The 19197-nt window shown below is 34.4% G+C and overlaps 2 protein-coding genes across 2 annotated transcripts; one reads left to right on the plus strand and one right to left on the minus strand.

Moving 5' to 3' along the window:
• Positions 1–119: 119 nt before the first annotated feature.
• LOC140058825 (N-acylneuraminate cytidylyltransferase-like) lies at positions 120–7213 on the minus strand. Its single transcript, XM_072104577.1, has 8 exons — positions 6905–7213; positions 4982–5134; positions 3573–3725; positions 2869–3007; positions 2113–2297; positions 1775–1864; positions 999–1136; positions 120–651 (listed from the first exon to the last, which is right to left on the minus strand). Exons 1-8 carry the CDS (start codon positions 7062–7064, stop codon positions 452–454), a joined length of 1218 nt encoding a protein of 405 aa, XP_071960678.1. The 5' UTR covers positions 7065–7213; the 3' UTR covers positions 120–451.
• Positions 7214–7789: 576 nt separating this feature from the next.
• Positions 7790–19197, plus strand: LOC140058833 (N-acylneuraminate cytidylyltransferase-like). Its single transcript, XM_072104588.1, has 8 exons — positions 7790–7999; positions 12730–12882; positions 13281–13433; positions 13549–13687; positions 14228–14412; positions 14509–14598; positions 14951–15088; positions 16923–19197. Exons 1-8 carry the CDS (start codon positions 7837–7839, stop codon positions 17111–17113), a joined length of 1212 nt encoding a protein of 403 aa, XP_071960689.1. The 5' UTR covers positions 7790–7836; the 3' UTR covers positions 17114–19197.

Here is a 19197-nt window from a genome sequence, read left to right on the forward strand (position 1 = left end):
TTTGTATGCCTACCTCGTTGTTAAAATGACAATAAATAATATCGTTACGGCGTACCGTACGTTGTTTTGGATGCATGACGTCTATTATATAGAAACGACAAACGTAAAAACACACACAATTAAATCTAAAACGATTCATTTAATAAACATAAAGAGTAGGCCTACTGTCTTTTCCCACAATGTATTATTTCCCACAGAGCTTCTCCAGGCTGATCTAGCTCTCCCCTCGTCAACCTCTATCTACAATTGAGTGATACTCCAGTTGGAGTTTTTTTATTTACACAATCAACAGGATCAAGATATATTATTTGAATAATAAATGCAACTTATGAGGTTCCGATATCACACACACGTACCACTAATACGTACCCCTCTATGATATGTTATAGTGCAGTGGTAAAATATAGTATGCCGATGTAGTCATATTTCATCATATTAATGCAATATTTATCTAAGTTTCACTTCGAATGGCATCAGATGTGGCTTTTTGTATAACTAAAATTATATGATTACAAAATTCTCTAGCAGCGCCTCGTCCGCCGTCCAAGTTTGATACAAACGAGGCCATGACTTTAAGATTGTGTTGCGCATCTTTAGGCGCTCCACCAATACCCGCTATTTTCACGCATTCTTGATCCGGTAAATCACAACCTGTAAAAATAAAGGTAATTAAAGTATTTTACTGTGGGCGTATGGGTGCGCGCGCGCGCAACTATGTAATGGCACTAGTTACTGTATATTTTTTACACATGATTAATTGATAATGATTTTGTAATTTATGACCGTATAAAATACGGTGTTTACGTGTTCTGTACTGCTAAACTGGTGGACGGTGTATGTTATGTAGGCTTACTCTAATAAATAAAGTATATGAATTTAAAGTGCCTTCATTAGTTTGTATATATCGAGCTGATGAATTTGAGAGTTGGATGTCAATACTTATTTTACAATCAACTAAAAAACTAAACTAAAACTAAATCAGCATTGTGTTTCCTTACCCATATACGCAATTTGTGTCATATCCAGCTCCATTTTGTTTCTCCATTTCACTAACTGGGCTAATTTATTTTCGCATCCCATTACTAATTCCACACCTAGTTTGTCAGCAAACTTCTGATGAAGTTCATTTTCTTCAGCTGAATAAAAAGTATAATAACGTTATCTTAGAGCTAGTACCGTCTTTCTTGAAATCAATGATAGGCCTAAAGCTCTGTCTACACTATCAAATTAGTTTGACAAAAAAAAATGTGGTGTGCCCAAATACGGTAGTGATATGCCCAAATATGGTAGTGATATGACATCATCATGTCCATAGAGTTAGATCATGTTTATGAGCACATCACGTAAGGTTTGATACGGTAGATGTACATTTCTACTCTAAAGAAAAGCTTCATAAGCTCACTCTAGTTGTAGAACCCTGTGTTCAAGAGACACCTCTATTCATTATCGAAGAGAAAACACTACACTTCATTATATTTAAAGCTCTGTTTACACTATCGAACTGTAAGCGACAACAATTTTGAGGTGCCCATATATGGACATGATAATGTCATATCACTACCATATTTGGGCATATCACCATATTTGGGCCCATCACACTTGTTTTTAGTTTCATAATGTAGACAGAGGTTTAGAGGACACTTTCTGTGAATGGCAAAGAACTACGGTCAGCAGGCGCCTATTCAGACGACATTCACTATATAGTGCCTTCAGAAGGTGTCAATTCAATGGGATTCTTCTATACTGTATATAATACTTCAATATTCAAACTTACAAGCAATCAGTTTGACTGTAAGTCCTCTGTCCAACAGCATTCGGATACCCATTGCGTCCGTTTGGTTGTAGGTTGTAAAATGTCCATTTTCTAAAGATTCAAGGCTTTTATTAGTTTAATTCTGGTTGTACTATCCGAAATAAAGGAAAAGAATGAATGAAATTCATTATTTTGGTTTTACGCCTACTAACTTTTTTGTGTATAGAGATCAATGTGAATTGTTATTATCATCGGGTCTAGCATGTGGAATGTATGTTATTGTTTGTATTGTAAACTCCGGAATAAATTGAATAGGGAAGAATGGATTACAATCAATTGTAATTTCATTCGTAATTCACCTTCAGTAAAATATACAAGGTTATCCGTCAATACACCGTCTACACCAAATACAGCCAGCTTTACCCCTTGCGGCTTACTCTTTCCAAAGTAACCAAACTTTACCACACGCTGTTCCGCGATTGGCCAGTCTATGTCTGTGTCGATATCAACACTATACTCTGAACCCATCTCCAAATAGCCTACCCTTTAACGAATAGCAATACACATAAGTATAATGTTAATATAACGTAACATTAATAACATGTTAACAACTAAGGGAATAATTATAAACAATATCAATGAAACTACTAAACAGTAGAGCACATATTAAGGGCCACATTCGGGACCCTTAAACATTATATTATATATTTCCTCTAGTTTTGTTTTATGTCTCCTAACAAATTCGAAATTACGACTAAATATCGAGACATATCCATATAACATAATAATAACAATATTATAATATGGCTAGATTAGAGACTTGAGGCAAGTCTACTGAATGTTTTATCAAAAGTGAATATAATAAGCATGTATTGTATAGTAAGCAATCAAAGCTCATATGATTAACAAGAGACTGTCGACTAATGATAGGCGAAAGGTATACTGGTAGTGATTTTAATTACATGTTTGTATGAAGTCTTTTATATGAATTTTTGAATGATTTTATTCGCCTGACTGGTTGTGGGATAGTTGATTACAGATTGCAGGTTTGTTTGGATACACAATATTGTGATTACAATAACTGTATTCATATTTTCAATAATAGGCTTACTTACTTTCCCCCTTGGAATACACCATTCATGAGTAGATTTCTGCGACTAAAATAAAATGAGCCGTTTTCGACAAGTTCACCATCCCAGTCTTGTCGCCGAGGCCGGTGTTTAGAATCAAGGTTTAACGGTTTTGTATTCTCTCCTATCGGATATTAAACCAAAAATAAATCGGAAATTAAACCAGAAATAATCGGAAATTAAAATTAAACAACATAGCCTTTTTTTAACTACTAGTAGACATACTGAAAATGTAACTACACATGTTTATTGTTATTTGATAATTGAAAAAAAAACTAGGTGAAACTCCTACTTTTTTTTAAAGATGTGTGTCCATTAAACAAGAAGGGGATTAAACTGTATGCTTTGAACCTAGAATTGGTAAGCACCAAACTACAGTGCCACTAATTGATTGAATCGAGTCAACCAAGGAGGGCCAATTTTATACCTCTATTGTCAAACCAAGGAAATATATAACAACAGGACACTAAGCTCGCCGTACCAAGATAGGAACTCGTAACAATCCTTTAATCTTATGTCTGGCTGCGACAAACCAACATCAGTACTATGTATATTCTTCGTGACTAAGTGAGATGTCTGTTAATATTATTAAAAAAGGGGCGTGTAACTTTCGTGTCGCAGCCACAGATAAAACCTTCGATCTCCGGAGCTCAACATTGTGTTGTATAGATTGCCATGGTCAAGCTTACCTTCCTGTACTTCTTCCCATCTAAACTTATGCTGACGAGTGACGGCAAAAACTGAATCGTAATCACCATCCATGATCATGCGCGCAGGGGCCTGCAGATGCCACGGCTGAAGACATGGTGACGTACACTGGACAAGAGCCATGACGGTTACCTCTAAGAAGACAACATAGAAGAGATATTATAAATGCTTCAATCTTTTGCCGAAAACGTCGAGGTGTTACTTATTACACGGTCGGATAATAGCAGTGGTGGTGGATCGATGCATGATTTTGAAATAGGGTATGCCGAGCGCCTAAAATTTTGTAAAATTAAATACTGAACTTTATAACCTGTCTTATCTATTAAATTGACATTTGTGACGGTGACGCCATATTATTAATAGCAACCTCTAAAAAAACAATTGCGTCATTATTTTTCCGAAAACTTAGAGAAATTATTCTCAGTTCTTCGTGAACTATAGTATAGAAGAGCAATTTTTTTAAACATTTTTTTTCCGAAGTCATTTATTCAATATATTCTACAATATTAGGTGTTGTATTTTTATTACTGGGAACACACACGCTTGTATTTTCATAACATCTTTTTTCATCTCATTGTACATAATAACAGTACAGTCTATATGGCCTATTGTTATTATGGCCTATTGTTATTATGGCCTATTGTTATTATGGCCTATTGTTATTATGGCTTATTGTTCGAGAAATAAATTCATGCCAAACACAGTGAACTGTGTAAATATTGTAGGAGTAATTATGGTTTATTCTTGTTTGCTCATCTTATATTCATTGGTCATGGTTGGTTGGTCATGGTTGGTTGGTCATGGTTGTGGAGTTACTGCATGCAAACATTCATTGTTTGTACGCCAGACGTTATTTCGATCATATTAACGTTATTGTACCTTTCAGTACACACTGTGACGCCACAATTGTTCTTTACCAATCAATACAAATTATCCCGGGGCTTTCCGAATATTGCGTTTTTATCCGTCAATTACATAAATTATAATATTTAAGTTGATCGATGGACTTAATGTTTATACTGTATCATGCAGTTGTATCATTTGCTGTTGTAGGTTGTAAACTTAGTTAAATTCTAGTGAACTATGTACACCGTTTTTATTATTACAATAACACCACCACCAACTGCAGATTTGTATTATTCTATATTGTTACCAGTCCATCATGTTTCGTATAAATAGGTTTTCGTATAACAGCTTTTATCCAGCTGCCATTCGGGCACTGAATTTTGTAGTATTCCATACGAGAGTGATGTTGCACTTTGTAATTGTTTTTGTTAGTTTTTCTTTCACCTGTTTTTGTATATCTCAGAGCAAACATAATTTTTATATATATTATATGCAAATGGTAATAAATGGAAGCAATTATACACTAATGAATGAATGAACATACCTTGGTGATTTTCGAGGAATTCTTGAACGCTTTCCAGCGATGATGCACCGTCCCTAGCCCCGTACGCACTTCGTCTGAAGACGCTCGCTCCAAATTCACGAGATACCTTTTCAATTTCATCGTGGTCAGTTGACACCCAAACGCTATCAAATACTGTGTGATAAATAAGCATACGAATCACAGTTCCACAATGCATTGAAAGTTAAAGTTAATTCCCATGAACAAATCATTGTCTGGAAGAGTGATTTTATCCCTTACTCTTCGTGCATGACAATGACGTAATTCGTTTAATCGTTTATTTCGGAAAATATAATACAGAGTACACAATTCTCCATAGCTCAACAACAAATTAGTGTCTACAGCGTATTGCTTTAACTATGTATAGGTTGTTTTTAATGTATTAAATAATTATTACATAGTTTTTGCATTTTGAAACCACTAACATATTAAAAATGTATGGTGTAGGCCTACATGATACTTATGATTTATCAATAAATCCAGCATTTCGGGGTTTTTTTTCACGGAATCCTGGCGGTCATTGCAAATGGTGGCACAAGGTTAGAAAATAAACCCTTAAACATTTAACAATCAATTCAAAACAGGGGAGGTATGCTTTACAAACATTGAGACACAATAGCATATTATTATGCCTGATTCCGGGTCAATCACCAACAAAAGAAATAATCTTTAAAAAGAAATACCATATTATATTGCATACGTTTTCTCGGGGTTAGTTATTATTCGACACCATTGAATGTTATCTATAATCATATTATGTATTTAATCTTGGCGGATTACGAGAATAAAAGCATAAAATTTAAATTTTGTATACCACAAAAATTTAATAAAAATATGTTATTCATTTTCTATAGAGTGTTTGCAAACCGGGAAAACAGAGAAGCACTTAAGATTATATTCCATATGTTATGTTATTAAATGATACAAGTACCATTTATAAGCCTATATCAACAGGTGGTAACAGTAGTGTTACTGTACCCTCCTCCTCCCCCCCCCCCCACCCCTTACTTCTGAAATACCCGTAAGACATTTCGGTCATATATTAATAACATTAAAATGATCATTTCTACTATAGAAATATTATAGTGAATCTCTATGTTTCTATGTATAAATAGTGTCAATGCGGTTTTTGAATAAAATAGCTTGGTTCCCATTTATTTGGGAACGTAAAGCGCAATGCAAGAAATTTGATTGAGGTACCAAATTTTCGTGCATCTGCCAGTTTCAAATTAAACTCTAGAATCCAAGTCAAATTTCGTGATAATTCGTCAAAAATGTATATTTTATTACATTGTCCTTGTTCGGATATTGAAATTATTTCTAAAGGTTACGTCGACCAGGATTATGCTAATTTATAATTCATGAAAATACTGATGTTGTATATTGTCCACCAAAATCATGTAAATTATTTAAAGATTTATAAAATCATACTTTTAATATGCAACTTTGCAGTTTTAATAAAGTTTCAATTTCAGTTTCAGTTTTATTTCAGCGCTTAGAGAAGCTTGCTTGTAGAGCGCTATAAAAGAATGAACTATTATTATTATTCACACAAGTTACACAATATAGTTTAATGTGTATACAAATGTAATACCATAAGAACATTTTCACTTTATGACATTATAGACATTAACTAACATTATGGTTTAAACCAAGTATATTATATATTGGTTAATCTGAAACTAACATTATGATGTAAACCAAGTATATTATATACCGTATCACGGTTGGGGCGACTTTTTGTCATTCTCACAGATTTCAAATTAATTAAATAAATTTCAGTATATCACCGGGCGGTTTAGATTTAATATTCTATGCCTAATGTGTTTCTATAAAGTGTTGGTTAATCGGAAACTAACATTATGGTGTATAAACCAATTATATAATTTTTTAAAAAATACACACCTCCTGAATCAATGACGACTCGCAACACCCATCCTATAAGTGGTATACCTGCCAACGGTTTAATATTCTTCAACTTGATTCCCTTACTACCGCCACGGGCAAGAATAACTGCAGCAAGATGCTTTGAACCCGCACCTCTTTCGGCTTGGTTATGTGACATTCTTGACCGTTTATATATCTTATAGGCCTATATACGATATCTTTATATATTAGTTGAGGCCAATTCTGGATTTTATTACACCCAGAATTGTAACACGAAAGATATGACGTTGCAGCGGGGTTGTGATCAAGCGTGATAGATACAAGAAAACTAGCTCAATTTTGTTGTTGTCATGCAGATTAACTATTCAAGCAAATCCTAGTTCATGGGACTACTCTCAGCTTAGATGCTATTTGTAATTATCTGCATTATCGTCTACACTCAATGAAATGGTTATTATTTCTTACTTTAACACAAACTCTGAATAAAAGGCTAGCACAATAAGTCTTTATAAATGTTAACAATTATAATCTTTCACCTTTCTTTGTAAATGAACGATTTTTCTGGTGTTTTTTTTCTCACCTCTCTCTCCATTTTTTTGAAAGATTTGAATATTATCTTTCTTGATGCTGTTTTTAAAATAATGCATAAGCTATCAAGTTTAATGTCAATCATGGTTTTTATAAAAACACAACTTTTCTGATGTACCAGTACAACTTTTGAATGGTATAAAGACTAAAAAAGGGCTTTGATTTAAAACAGAGCCATATAATTATATTATATGACTCTGATTTAAAATCTACTCCAGCGCCACCTGTCGTTCAGAGAGGAAAAGACATTCTAGCCTAATAATAGAGGGGGTGTGTTTTGGTTTTGGTGTGGGGGAGTACGTCGTCGTCGCGTACGTCAGCAGCAGGCAAAGCATCGGACAGAGGGAAGAAGACATTTAAAAATGGATATCGATGCTGGGGGAGAAAAAGTGCCTAAAAACGGACATTTTGCATGTATTATTTTAGCCCGTGGAGGAAGTAAAGGAATCAAGTTAAAGAATATTAAACCACTGGCTGGACAACCCCTGATAAGCTGGGTTTTACGAGCTGCCATCGACTCGGGAGGTAGGCCTAGAGCTAATCCGCTAGTATATAGTAGGCTTGTGACAGTTGTGATGAGGTGGTACCACACGGAGTATGGTCGAAGCGGCCGCCAACCAAAGCGGCCGCCAGTTTAATATCGTCATTTGTATGGAACGCCATGTGCGCTTTAATCTTTGATTGTCGTTGTCAACGCCATGGCCTATGGCGAGTTGAGTTACAGCTGTGTGTATGGTCAAACCAATAAATATAAGCCAAATCATGTACTATCGAATCTTTATATTTCTATAATAATTAAGTTTGCCTGCGGATAAATTAATGTATATTTTATTTGTATTTTAATATTAATAACTAACTAAATATATTTACATTATATATTATCGAATCATTAATAATTTACGTTTGCATCATAATCTACATACTATTGAACCTCTATGTCTCATTTATTACGTACTATTTATTTATTTGTTTATTTTATCCTCTTGACCCGACGTTTCTTGAGCACTCTCCTATCGAATCTTTATACAGTATTGCATTAATAATTTACGTACGGTATTGCCGAACATTTATATCTCATTTACTATCGAATCCTTATACAGTATTGCATTAATAATTTACGTACGGTATTGCTGAATCCTTGTATCTCATAGAATCTTTTTACAGTATTGCAATAATAATTTACGTACTATTAAGGTATTGCCGAATCTTTATATCTCATTTACATACTATCGAGTCTTTATACAGTATTGCATTAATAATTTACGTACGGTATTGCCGAATATTTATATCTCATTTACATACTATCGAATCTTTTTACAGTACTGCATTAATAATTTACGTACGGTATTGCCGAATCTTTATATCTCATTTACATCAAATCTTCATACAGTATTGCAATAATAATTTACGTACGGTATTGCCGAATATTTATATCTAATTTACATCAAATCTTTATACAGTATTGCATTAATAATTCATGTACGGTATTGCCGAATCTTTATATCTCATTTACATCGAATCTTTATACAGTATTGCAATAATAATTTACGTACGGTATTGCCGAATATTTATATCTCATTTACATCGAATCTTTACAGTATTGCATTAATAATTTACGTACGGTATTGCCGAATCTTTATATCTCATTTACATCGAATCTTTATACAGTATTGCAATAATAAGTTACGTACGGTATTGCCGAATATTTATATCTCATTAATTTACATCGAATCTTTACAGTATTGCATTAATTTACGTACGGTATTGCCGAATCTTTATATCTCATTTACATCGAATCTTTATACAGTATTGCAATAATAAGTTACGTACGGTATTGCCGAATTTTTATATCTCGTTTACACTGTACTATCGAATCTTGGTTTTTATTATTAGTAATAGGGTGTGTTATACATTTAAGTGTTATTCCATTGTAATACATTGTTTGTGTTTTCAATGAAGCAACGTGAAGACGAAAACGCGACCTTCTACAGCACTATTCCTGGCCGGCCGCCAGTCGAGTTATTAGCAGAAATTCACGTAATTAATTACCGTACCGTACAGGCACTTACGTCTTATTTTAGTATTTAAAACTAATTTTAAATTGATCAATATTTATATATCTGAAGGTATAAAACAATTTAGGATATTAAATAAATAGATTGATGTCATCATGTTATTGTAATTAAATTATGTTTGCGAACACGTACTACTTACAGTAGTTACTTTACTAATATATTAATATACAATAACAAATATATATATTTTGATTTGATATATTTTACTGAAAAAATATATATATTATTCTTAATAATTGGCATATTATATATTATACAATAAAAACACCACAATGTTTTTTATTGACTTTATTAAACATATAGGCCTATATCATTTAGAACAGTTAAAGTAAGTAATCATCGATTCGCCATTTCGTTTAAAAGAAGGTATCACATTCAATCTGTCAAAAAAGAGAATATATTACATAATATTAATAATGTAAGTTGTTATTTACGTCCGAGGAAAAGAAAACCTGACGATCGAAACAATGACAATCAAAAATGACAAAACAACGACAATCAAAGCGCACACGGCGTTCCATACAAATTACCGTTATTGAACTAGCGGCCGCTTTGGTTGGCGGCCGCTTCGACCGTAATCCGTACCACACTACAGTAGCTAGCCTAGCTACAGTAGGCTAACTGCCCAAGGCCTACCTACTGTAGGCCTAGCCTATAAATAAGTCGTATTAGGCTAAAAAGACAGAAATCATCATATGCCAGAAAGAGAAAGAGAGGGCCTAGCCTAGGCCTAGCTACGGGATCCAGTCAAGTCGCCCCATCGCAAAGTCGCCCCAAAACAAAGTCGCCCCGGCACAGTCGCCCCATCGCAAAGTCGCCCCATTACAAAGTCGCCCCATCGCAAATTCGCCCCAACAACGCAAAGTCGCCCCAACAACGCAAAGTCGCCCCATCGCAAAGTCGCCCACGGTTTTAATCATATTGGTTGCGTTTGATATCGATTGCGTTGTTATTTTGGTCGCGCTAAATGTCGTATACAGTATAATGTTTATCCTATATACATAATTTGTGTTTTAATTTTTATTTTACAGGTTTTAATGGAGTGATGTGCTTTTTAAAAATCATTAAAAAAATAGTCCCTGGTTTGAAAGTTCTAAAAAGATTATCCCTGATTTATAGTTTCGAAAATGTTAATTTAATATGATTTTAAAATTAGTTACCAGAGCCACAATTACGAATCTTTCTTCAACCTACGCGTGGATACCAGCTAATTTTTTAGGATAATATAATAAATGTGTAGTAGCCTAGGCCTTCTTATAGATTTACAGTAGTTAAAACAATAACAGTGTTGTAAGACAATGAGTGTTATAGGCTACTTATTGATCATTTTGCATTTATTGACAAGTTATGTGTCTTAATTTTATAATGACTTTTCAAAATAAAGAAATAAAAAAAAAAGGATTTCATCGCCGATATGATTGTTTTACATGCAGGTATTTTAGTAAAATTAAAACGCTACATTTTGACCATGGAAAAACCATCGTACAGTATCTTTTTTTTTTTTACAGTCTTTTTTAAAAAGGGGAATCCCCGACGGTCAGCAGAAAGACGGCGTAGCTCCGATTGGTTTCAGAGAATGTTTCAGATGGCGAGTCGCCTTTTATTCAACAGCACAATGATCATTTTACTGAAGAAATTCTTTTCAACCCTTTTGGTTAGGCCTAGAACATTCTAATTATCATGCCTAATAAATATCCTCATATCGGGTATTTATTTAATTTTAAATTAAACAAGACCGTGAAGAGGCACGGAATAATACGTACTCGGACGTACGACGAATACACACACGCACGTCATCATTTACGACATATAGTGGTGATATGATGCAATTTTATAATGGATATAATTTAATTAATGATGGGATTGCCTTTCCAGGCTTACAATCAATGTTCATTACGTAATACTATGTATATAATAGTAAACTGAATGTTTATAAATAAATTGTTTTACGTAATTTGTTGCATATAAAATAAAAGACACAGACGTAGCCTACGTTTCCTATAAAATATTTCACATTTAAATAATTATGTACTGTTAAATGACATTATGCTGGATAATATTATAATCTTAAACTATGTTTACAAATTATTAATATAGGCCTAATAATAATAATACATATTCATCGACCAAAGTAAAAATAACCTAGATCGTATAACATCATTTTATCGCGACCAAATTTAAACGCGACCGATTTCGAACGCGACTGATATCATAGTAAAACTCCGGCGGGGTTTCCCCATCTTCAGATGGTGCGTTGTAGTGCGACAACGGCGGAGTAATTACGGGGGTTTCCCTCTGGTAAGCTAGCACGTTAGTGCGACCGCGGAGTGATTAGTCGGGGGCTTCCTCTCTGATGATGGTGGTGCGTGCCGATCGTGTGACCTGAGACTACATGGCGGGGCTTCCCCTTTTTATGCCTACACGTTCCGTGTTATTTTGTGTATCATTGCGACATTTTACGCACTTGTAAACTATTTTGTAACGTTTTGGGGCGACTTTGCGATAGGGCAACTTTGTGATGGGGCGACTTTGCGATGGGGCGACTTTGCGATGGGGCGACTGTGTATGGGGCGACTTTGCGATGGGGCGACTTGACTAGCATCCCTAGCTACAGACTGTAAATCGAGATAGGCCTAGGCCTAGTTGCTAGACTAGCCTAGGTAACATTCTAGGAGGCCTACAAAATTAGTTATTTAGGCTAGCTAATTTTTTATATTATAGTAGGACTAGGTCTAGTACTAAGCCTATTTATTTATATATACCCTCTTACCCTGCCTAAAAGTACTACTAGGCCTAGTGATCAAACCGCCAGTCACCGGCGTAGTGACTTCTTATCAACTAACTATATTTAATCTGTTGCCTTTGATGAATATTAATAATATTAATAATTATTAAAGATGTATTAATGTGTATTACTATTGCTTTCATTATTTAATTGAGATTCCATATTATATGCTTATTCTGCTATTTACAGTATAAAGATATAATTATTATTGTAGTATATTAATTAATTAAAAATACATATATTTCTTCTTTATAGTAATACTCTAATTTCTAAAAATTTAATCTTTTATTTTTTTTTTTATAATTACATTACTGTACCAGAAATTGTATTACAGCAGTGACCTGATAATCAAGTGTTTTAAATTAGGGTTAATAATTAAGTGATTTTTTTTGTAGTGTTTGACAGTGTGTGGGTCTCAACAGATCATGATGAAATTGCCCGAGTTGGTGCAGAGTGGGGAGCAAAGGTCTTTCGCAGGAGTGCACACTCGGCTCGAGACTCCGCAACTTCTTTAGAAGGTGTTCAAGAGTTATTGCAAGCTCATCCTGGTAAAAGCTTTTGTTACAGATAATACAAAAATAATATTTATTCGGTAGCATGTCATACAGTATCAAGCACAATCTTAACAGGAGCAAGCTGCTCTTGGTTCAATAGAAAGTGGTTAATTATCTTCTATGTAATTTTTCTATCTACATGATGCCTTGTTCGTCCATTTGTTTGGAATGCATAGATCTTGCGTTTGGAGCGCATATACACTCTGCGCCACATGGTCGTACATTATTGCGTTTATTCTTCAATAGATTTTCATACAATGGAGAAATTAGAGCACTGTAATTGATTCATGACTTTATTTCTGAACAAGTATGACAACAACCAGAAAAAGAAAAATAGATATGCACAGTTTGAAATTTAGAATCGGATTATAACATGATTTTTTTATATACAGAGATTGATCTTGTTGGTCAGATCCAGTGCACAGCTCCGTGCCTTCACCCATGGCACATTCAGGGTCCAGCTCGAATGTTGCGGCAAGACGGTTTTGATTCAGTATTCGCTGTAGTCCGTTCACATAGTTTCAGATGGCAGGAGGTCCCTAAAGGTTAGTTGATTTTGATTCTTTTGAATATATTTCAATGCACACTTACAGTTTTCTATTGTTCATCCCATCTTTAACAAATATACATTGAAATTATCTGTCTTCTCTTGTTGGATAGGAGATATAACGGAACCATTAAACTTGGATCCAGCAAACCGTCCTCGACGCCAAGATTGGGATGGTGAACTGCTTGAAAATGGATCATTCTATTTTGCAAAAAGGCAACTTCTACTAGATGGGTACTTTCAAGGCGGCAAGTATGTCATAAATATATTATGGTTTGTTTATCACTCTAAATTTACAGTCATGGCTTTAGCAAGGCAAGATAGGGACAGTTCTTTGGTCTTATGTCTGGCTGCTACAAATACCTACAGTACTGTACCATGTACATATTTTCCCAAGCTTACGATGCATGTTGAGGGGCGTGGAACTGATCGTGTCGCAGCCACAGATAAACCTTTTGATCTCCGGAGCTCAGCATCCTGTTGTTAGATTGCCTTGGTTTTAGTCACACTCCAAAATTTGCCATCATCAATTGGAATACTTTTAAAAACCTCACCTTATTGTATGATATCACAGTTCTTCAGATTAAATCTTGTGCCTGTAAAGCTCTGTCTACACTATCAAACTTTATTTGACAAAACAAAATGTGATGTACAGTACTCGCATATGGACATGATTATGTCATATCACTACCATATTTAAGCATATCACTACCATATTTGGGCACATCACACTAGTTTATTGTGTAGACAGAGCTTTATTCTTTTATTTGTTTCCACTGTGTTTATCATCAGAGTTGGATATTTTGAGATGGCACCCGAATACAGCGTTGACATTGATACAGATATTGACTGGATCATAGCCGAGCAGCGTGTTGTTAAGTATGGCTACTTTGGTAAAATTAAGCCGCAAGGTGTCAAGTTAGTGGTGTTCTCAATTGAGGGTGTATTGACTGATAATCAGGTCTACTACACAGCAGGTAAAATTAAGTCACACTTTTTATTTGTAGCAACATATCATGATCTTTCTTGCTTATTTTTTAAACAGTTTTTTTGCATTGTTTTAATCTATTTAGATGGGAAGGATTTCCAGTCATACAATCACACAGATATAATAGGAATTAAAGAACTTATGAAGAAAGGCATGGTTGTTAAATTTGTTTCATGTAAGTGGACATTATTATTTCATTGATATTTTTAAGCTCTGTCTACACTATCAAACTAGTTTGACAAAAAATGTGTGATGTGCCCAAATATGGTAGTGATACTGTAGTGATATGACATCATCATGTCCATATATGGGTGTATCACATTTTTTTGTCACACAAGTTTGATAGTGTACAGTAGACAGTGCTTTATACCAAAAACTATCATGTAATATCATCGTCTTTGTTATTCTCCCAATTTCATTGTATTTATTGTCTATATCAAAAATGTTGTTATAATATTGTGAAAATAAAAATTGAAATTTTAGGATAGATTTTTAAAAATTTCATTCATTTCTTTTTTTGTTATTAGCTGAAAAGAATACACTGCACGAGCGCTTTGCCGAACGCTTTGGTGTAGAGATTTCATTGAATTGCCTTGAGAAACTAGACCAAATTGAAAAATGGCGGGAAGAGTTGAAACTTGACATGAATCAAGTAGCATATATGGGTAAGTAAACTAAACGTACACAAATATTTTTGTGAATAAGTGCATTTTGTAGGATTGTAGATAATAAATAAATCATTTTGTTTGACAAATCCAAAAGAAATTACTCACATTCTTTAGCTTTCGCCATCTTGGCTGATGGCTTGATCACAAGTGATCCGGTCCACTACTACTTCCTGGAAATCTGTTGTTATTGTTTCTAGGTGACGTCATACTTTTTCGTAGCAGTGATGTGTATACGTGATCGAGATATACAGCCCCTTCGTCGCAGTTGATTGCGTTAGTCCCCCTCCTTCTGATTTGGATTGCCTCTCTGATTCTACGCTTGAATGGGTTAGAGTCTCTGTCAAGAATTTTTGCCCCATCCCAATCGATGATATGGTTTTCTTGCGCTGCATGGTCTGTGATGGCGGATTTGTGGATTTCGGATGTTGATTCCTTTCTTGTTGCCCGAGTGTATTTACGATCGGTGACCGTTTTAGTGTCTTTTTGGTGTTCTTTCAGTCTTACTCCAAATTGACGACCTGTTTCCCCAATATACGATTTCTTGCAACTTTTGCAAGGGATGTCGTAAACAATGTCACTTGTTTGGGTGATGTCCTTCTTGTCTTTGGGGTGGACTAGAATGCTTTTAAGAGTGTTCGTTGGACGCATGGCGGTGGAAATACCATATTTCTTAAAAATCCTTTGAGCTTGTTCTGCCACTCCCTCGACATTCAAGCATAGAATCAGAGAGGCAATCCAAATCAGAAAGAGGGGGACTAACGCAATCAACCGCAACGAAGGGGCTGTATATCTCGATCACGTATACACATCACTGCTACGAAAAAGTATGACGTCACCTAGAAACAATAACAACAGATTTCCAGGAAGTAGTAGTGGACCGGATCACTTGTGATCAAGCCATCAGCCAAGATGGCGAAAGCTAAAGAATGTGAGTAATTTCTTTTGGATTTGTCAAACAAAATGATTTATTTACAAATATTTTTAAATATTTTGTTTAAAAATTGCTTGACACTTTTAAGTTGATATCCATAATTTATTTGTTTACTTATATGGATGAATTATTTGTTATTGTTAATATATTCATATTATTATCAAATTAATGAAATACAACATGCGAAATTTTGGAATTGCATGTGAAAATAAGAACTGTATTTTGATCTGATGTTAAGACTCAATAAAGTAAATGATCAGGGTTCAATACAAGTCCACTGGCCAGTGACCAGTAAACCCAAGACGGGCTTGTGAAACTGTTTTGTTTTAGGCCTGTACATTTTTTTCACAGAAAATGTTTTAATGAAATTTGCTTAATTTATACATACTGTACAGCAATCTTTTTTGGGTTTCGCTGCTCTTATTTATAATTAATTCATCACAAACTTTGTACATAGGAAAGAAAAGAGAAAATAATTTTATAATGTACAGTATATATGTAATAATAATCTATTGACGGCAGTAAAATTGAATTTAGGTCAGTAAGGAAAGTCACCTACCGGCCAAATAGATTTAAATTTAAATCTCAGCTAATATCAGAATAATGCTATAAGGATCCTCTCAATATACCGGTTTTACTGTAACTGTGGTTAAAATACTACTATTAATTCCAAAGGTCTTCTGCCTCTGCAAACTACTAGGAATATTAATCATGAGTGCATTGAGTGCAAATTTGGAATGGTAAATTTAGTGGTGTTCTGCGATACTGTGAATGTAGGCCAAAACACCACCACTACTCCAACCTCGGAAAACCTCAGATAGCATATTAGTTTCATGTCTATGTTAAAATATTAAAAAAAAAAAGTGCTATTGTACTTACTTTACTTGTTCATATTTATAGGAAGCGATACTCCTGATTTAGAATGTGTGAAGCGGTATGGAATAGGGGGCGCTCCAAAGGACGCTCAACACGATGTTATAACATGTTCTGGTTTTGTATCAAAGCTGGACGGTGGCAGGGGAGCTGCACGAGATTTTTGTAACCATGTTTTAATGGTCATGCAAAAAGCAGAGTCGGTAAACTCGCAGTAAATTAAATATGAAAAAAACACATTAAAAGGATTGTTTTTCTTCAAAAAATAAAAGCATACTGTATTTACAAAATAAATCTAAGGGTACATGTATTACAAACTTTTAATTGTATTTAAACATTCTTAGGCAACACAGCTCATACAGTAGTGATAGCTCAGTGTTAGGCTGCTTCACTGCCCTTAGAAGGAGTAGAAGTAGCCTAACCTCTTTGATACTATATCACATTTTATCTCAGAAACTTTTATTTGAACACCTTTGCTTGCTATTAGTTTTTTTTAAACGCTGCTTTATATATTATTTTTAATTTATTTTTTTTATGAAACTTAATTTTTAGACATTCATTTCTTCATAATAATCCATATTTATTTTGATTTTGGTTCGCTTATTATTTATAGTGTAAAGGCATTAATGATGACAATAGTTATTGAAATAATACTATTGTTTGACTGTCCAAATAAGCAATTGGAAAAGCGTTAGGTGCTTACATTAAGCATGTTTTAAAGCATTCCACAATGAACATGCAATACGGCTTTGTTACAGTGTTACACATATCAATGCGAGTGTGCCATACATTACAACACAATTACTTACTTACAACAACTCTATGATAATACAATAGCCTCAGCACAAATGTTTTAATTGAACCTGGTGGTAGAGGTCTTTGCTCATTAACTTATGATTTAATTAGTTAGGTTAGTCCACAAAGAAGTGGGCTAGTACTAGACCAAACCTCGTGCATTGGGCTAGCACTAGACCAAACCTTGAACATTGGGCTAGTACTAGACCGAATATTTTGCATTGGGCTAGTACTAGACCAAACCTTGTGCATTGGGGTAATACTAGGCCAAACCTTGTGCAGTGGGCTAATACTAGACCAAACCTTGTGCAGTGGGCTAGTACTAGACCAAACCTTGTGCATTGGGCTAGTACTAGACCAAACCTTGTGCATTGGGCTAGTACTACTGTAGACCAAACCTTGTGCAGTGGGTTAGTACTAGACCAAACCTTGTGCATTGGGCTGGTACTAGAACAAACCTTGTGCATTGGGCTAGTACTAGACCAAACCTTGTGCAGTGGGCTAGTACTATATACTTTATATATTTTGATGAGAGAGTATTCATTCATGAGCTGATGCTAGTCATCGCAGCATACGATATAGCCCCACCTAACAGTGAGCTTATGATAGATATAAAGCGAAAGACCAATGCTTGATGCTCTGTGGATACATCCTTTTTCATTGCTTCTTAAAAGTTTACATTTGTTTTTAATAATATTAATAGTTAATTTGAACATTTTTAGTAAAAATTATTTTGTTTTAACATTACATTCCATGTTTTGATGTAGTTTATAATTATAATATCGGTAAAAATTAATAATGATGGAGTATGTAACACAATGTTGTTACTCCATAGACGTATTCAGAATAATTTAACACCGTTTGAAAACGCAATTTAATACAAGTCGTGTTTGTTTATATACAGTACATACTGGATCTTTTCCTCCCCCCCCCCCCCAGACACAGCTTTAGATGAGAGTTTAAGTGTGAATGTGGCAACTGTTAACACATATACACCTAAATATAAATTACCTTTAAACAGTAGCTCCCCCCCCCCCCCACCCCAGACACAGCTTTAGATGAGAGTTTAAGTGTGAATGTGGCAACTGTTAATACATATACACCTAAATATAAATTACCTTAAACAGTAGCTTTCCCCCCCCCCCCCCAGACACAGCTTTAGATGAGAGTTTAAGTGTGAATGTGGCAACTGTTACATATACACCTAAATATAATTTACTTTAAACAGTAGCTGTACAGTTTTATACTACCAATACTTACTGTAATTTATTCTATATATGTACTTCTTCGTTGTGTAGAAGATATTTATGCAGCTTCATGGAGAAATCAAGTTTTAAACAAAGATTTCTTCATTTTTCAAATATTCAAAAGGTACTAGTATATATATATATATTCCTTGAAATTCTTCCACATTACTTTTTAATTGTGTTACATTTGTATAAGTATCCAATCACTCATTATATATACTGTATATGATTAAATAATAATTGAATAAATAATATAGAAT

This window comes from Antedon mediterranea, chromosome 1 (genome assembly GCF_964355755.1).
Source record: "Antedon mediterranea chromosome 1, ecAntMedi1.1, whole genome shotgun sequence".
Classification (NCBI taxonomy): Eukaryota; Metazoa; Echinodermata; class Crinoidea; order Comatulida; family Antedonidae; genus Antedon; species Antedon mediterranea.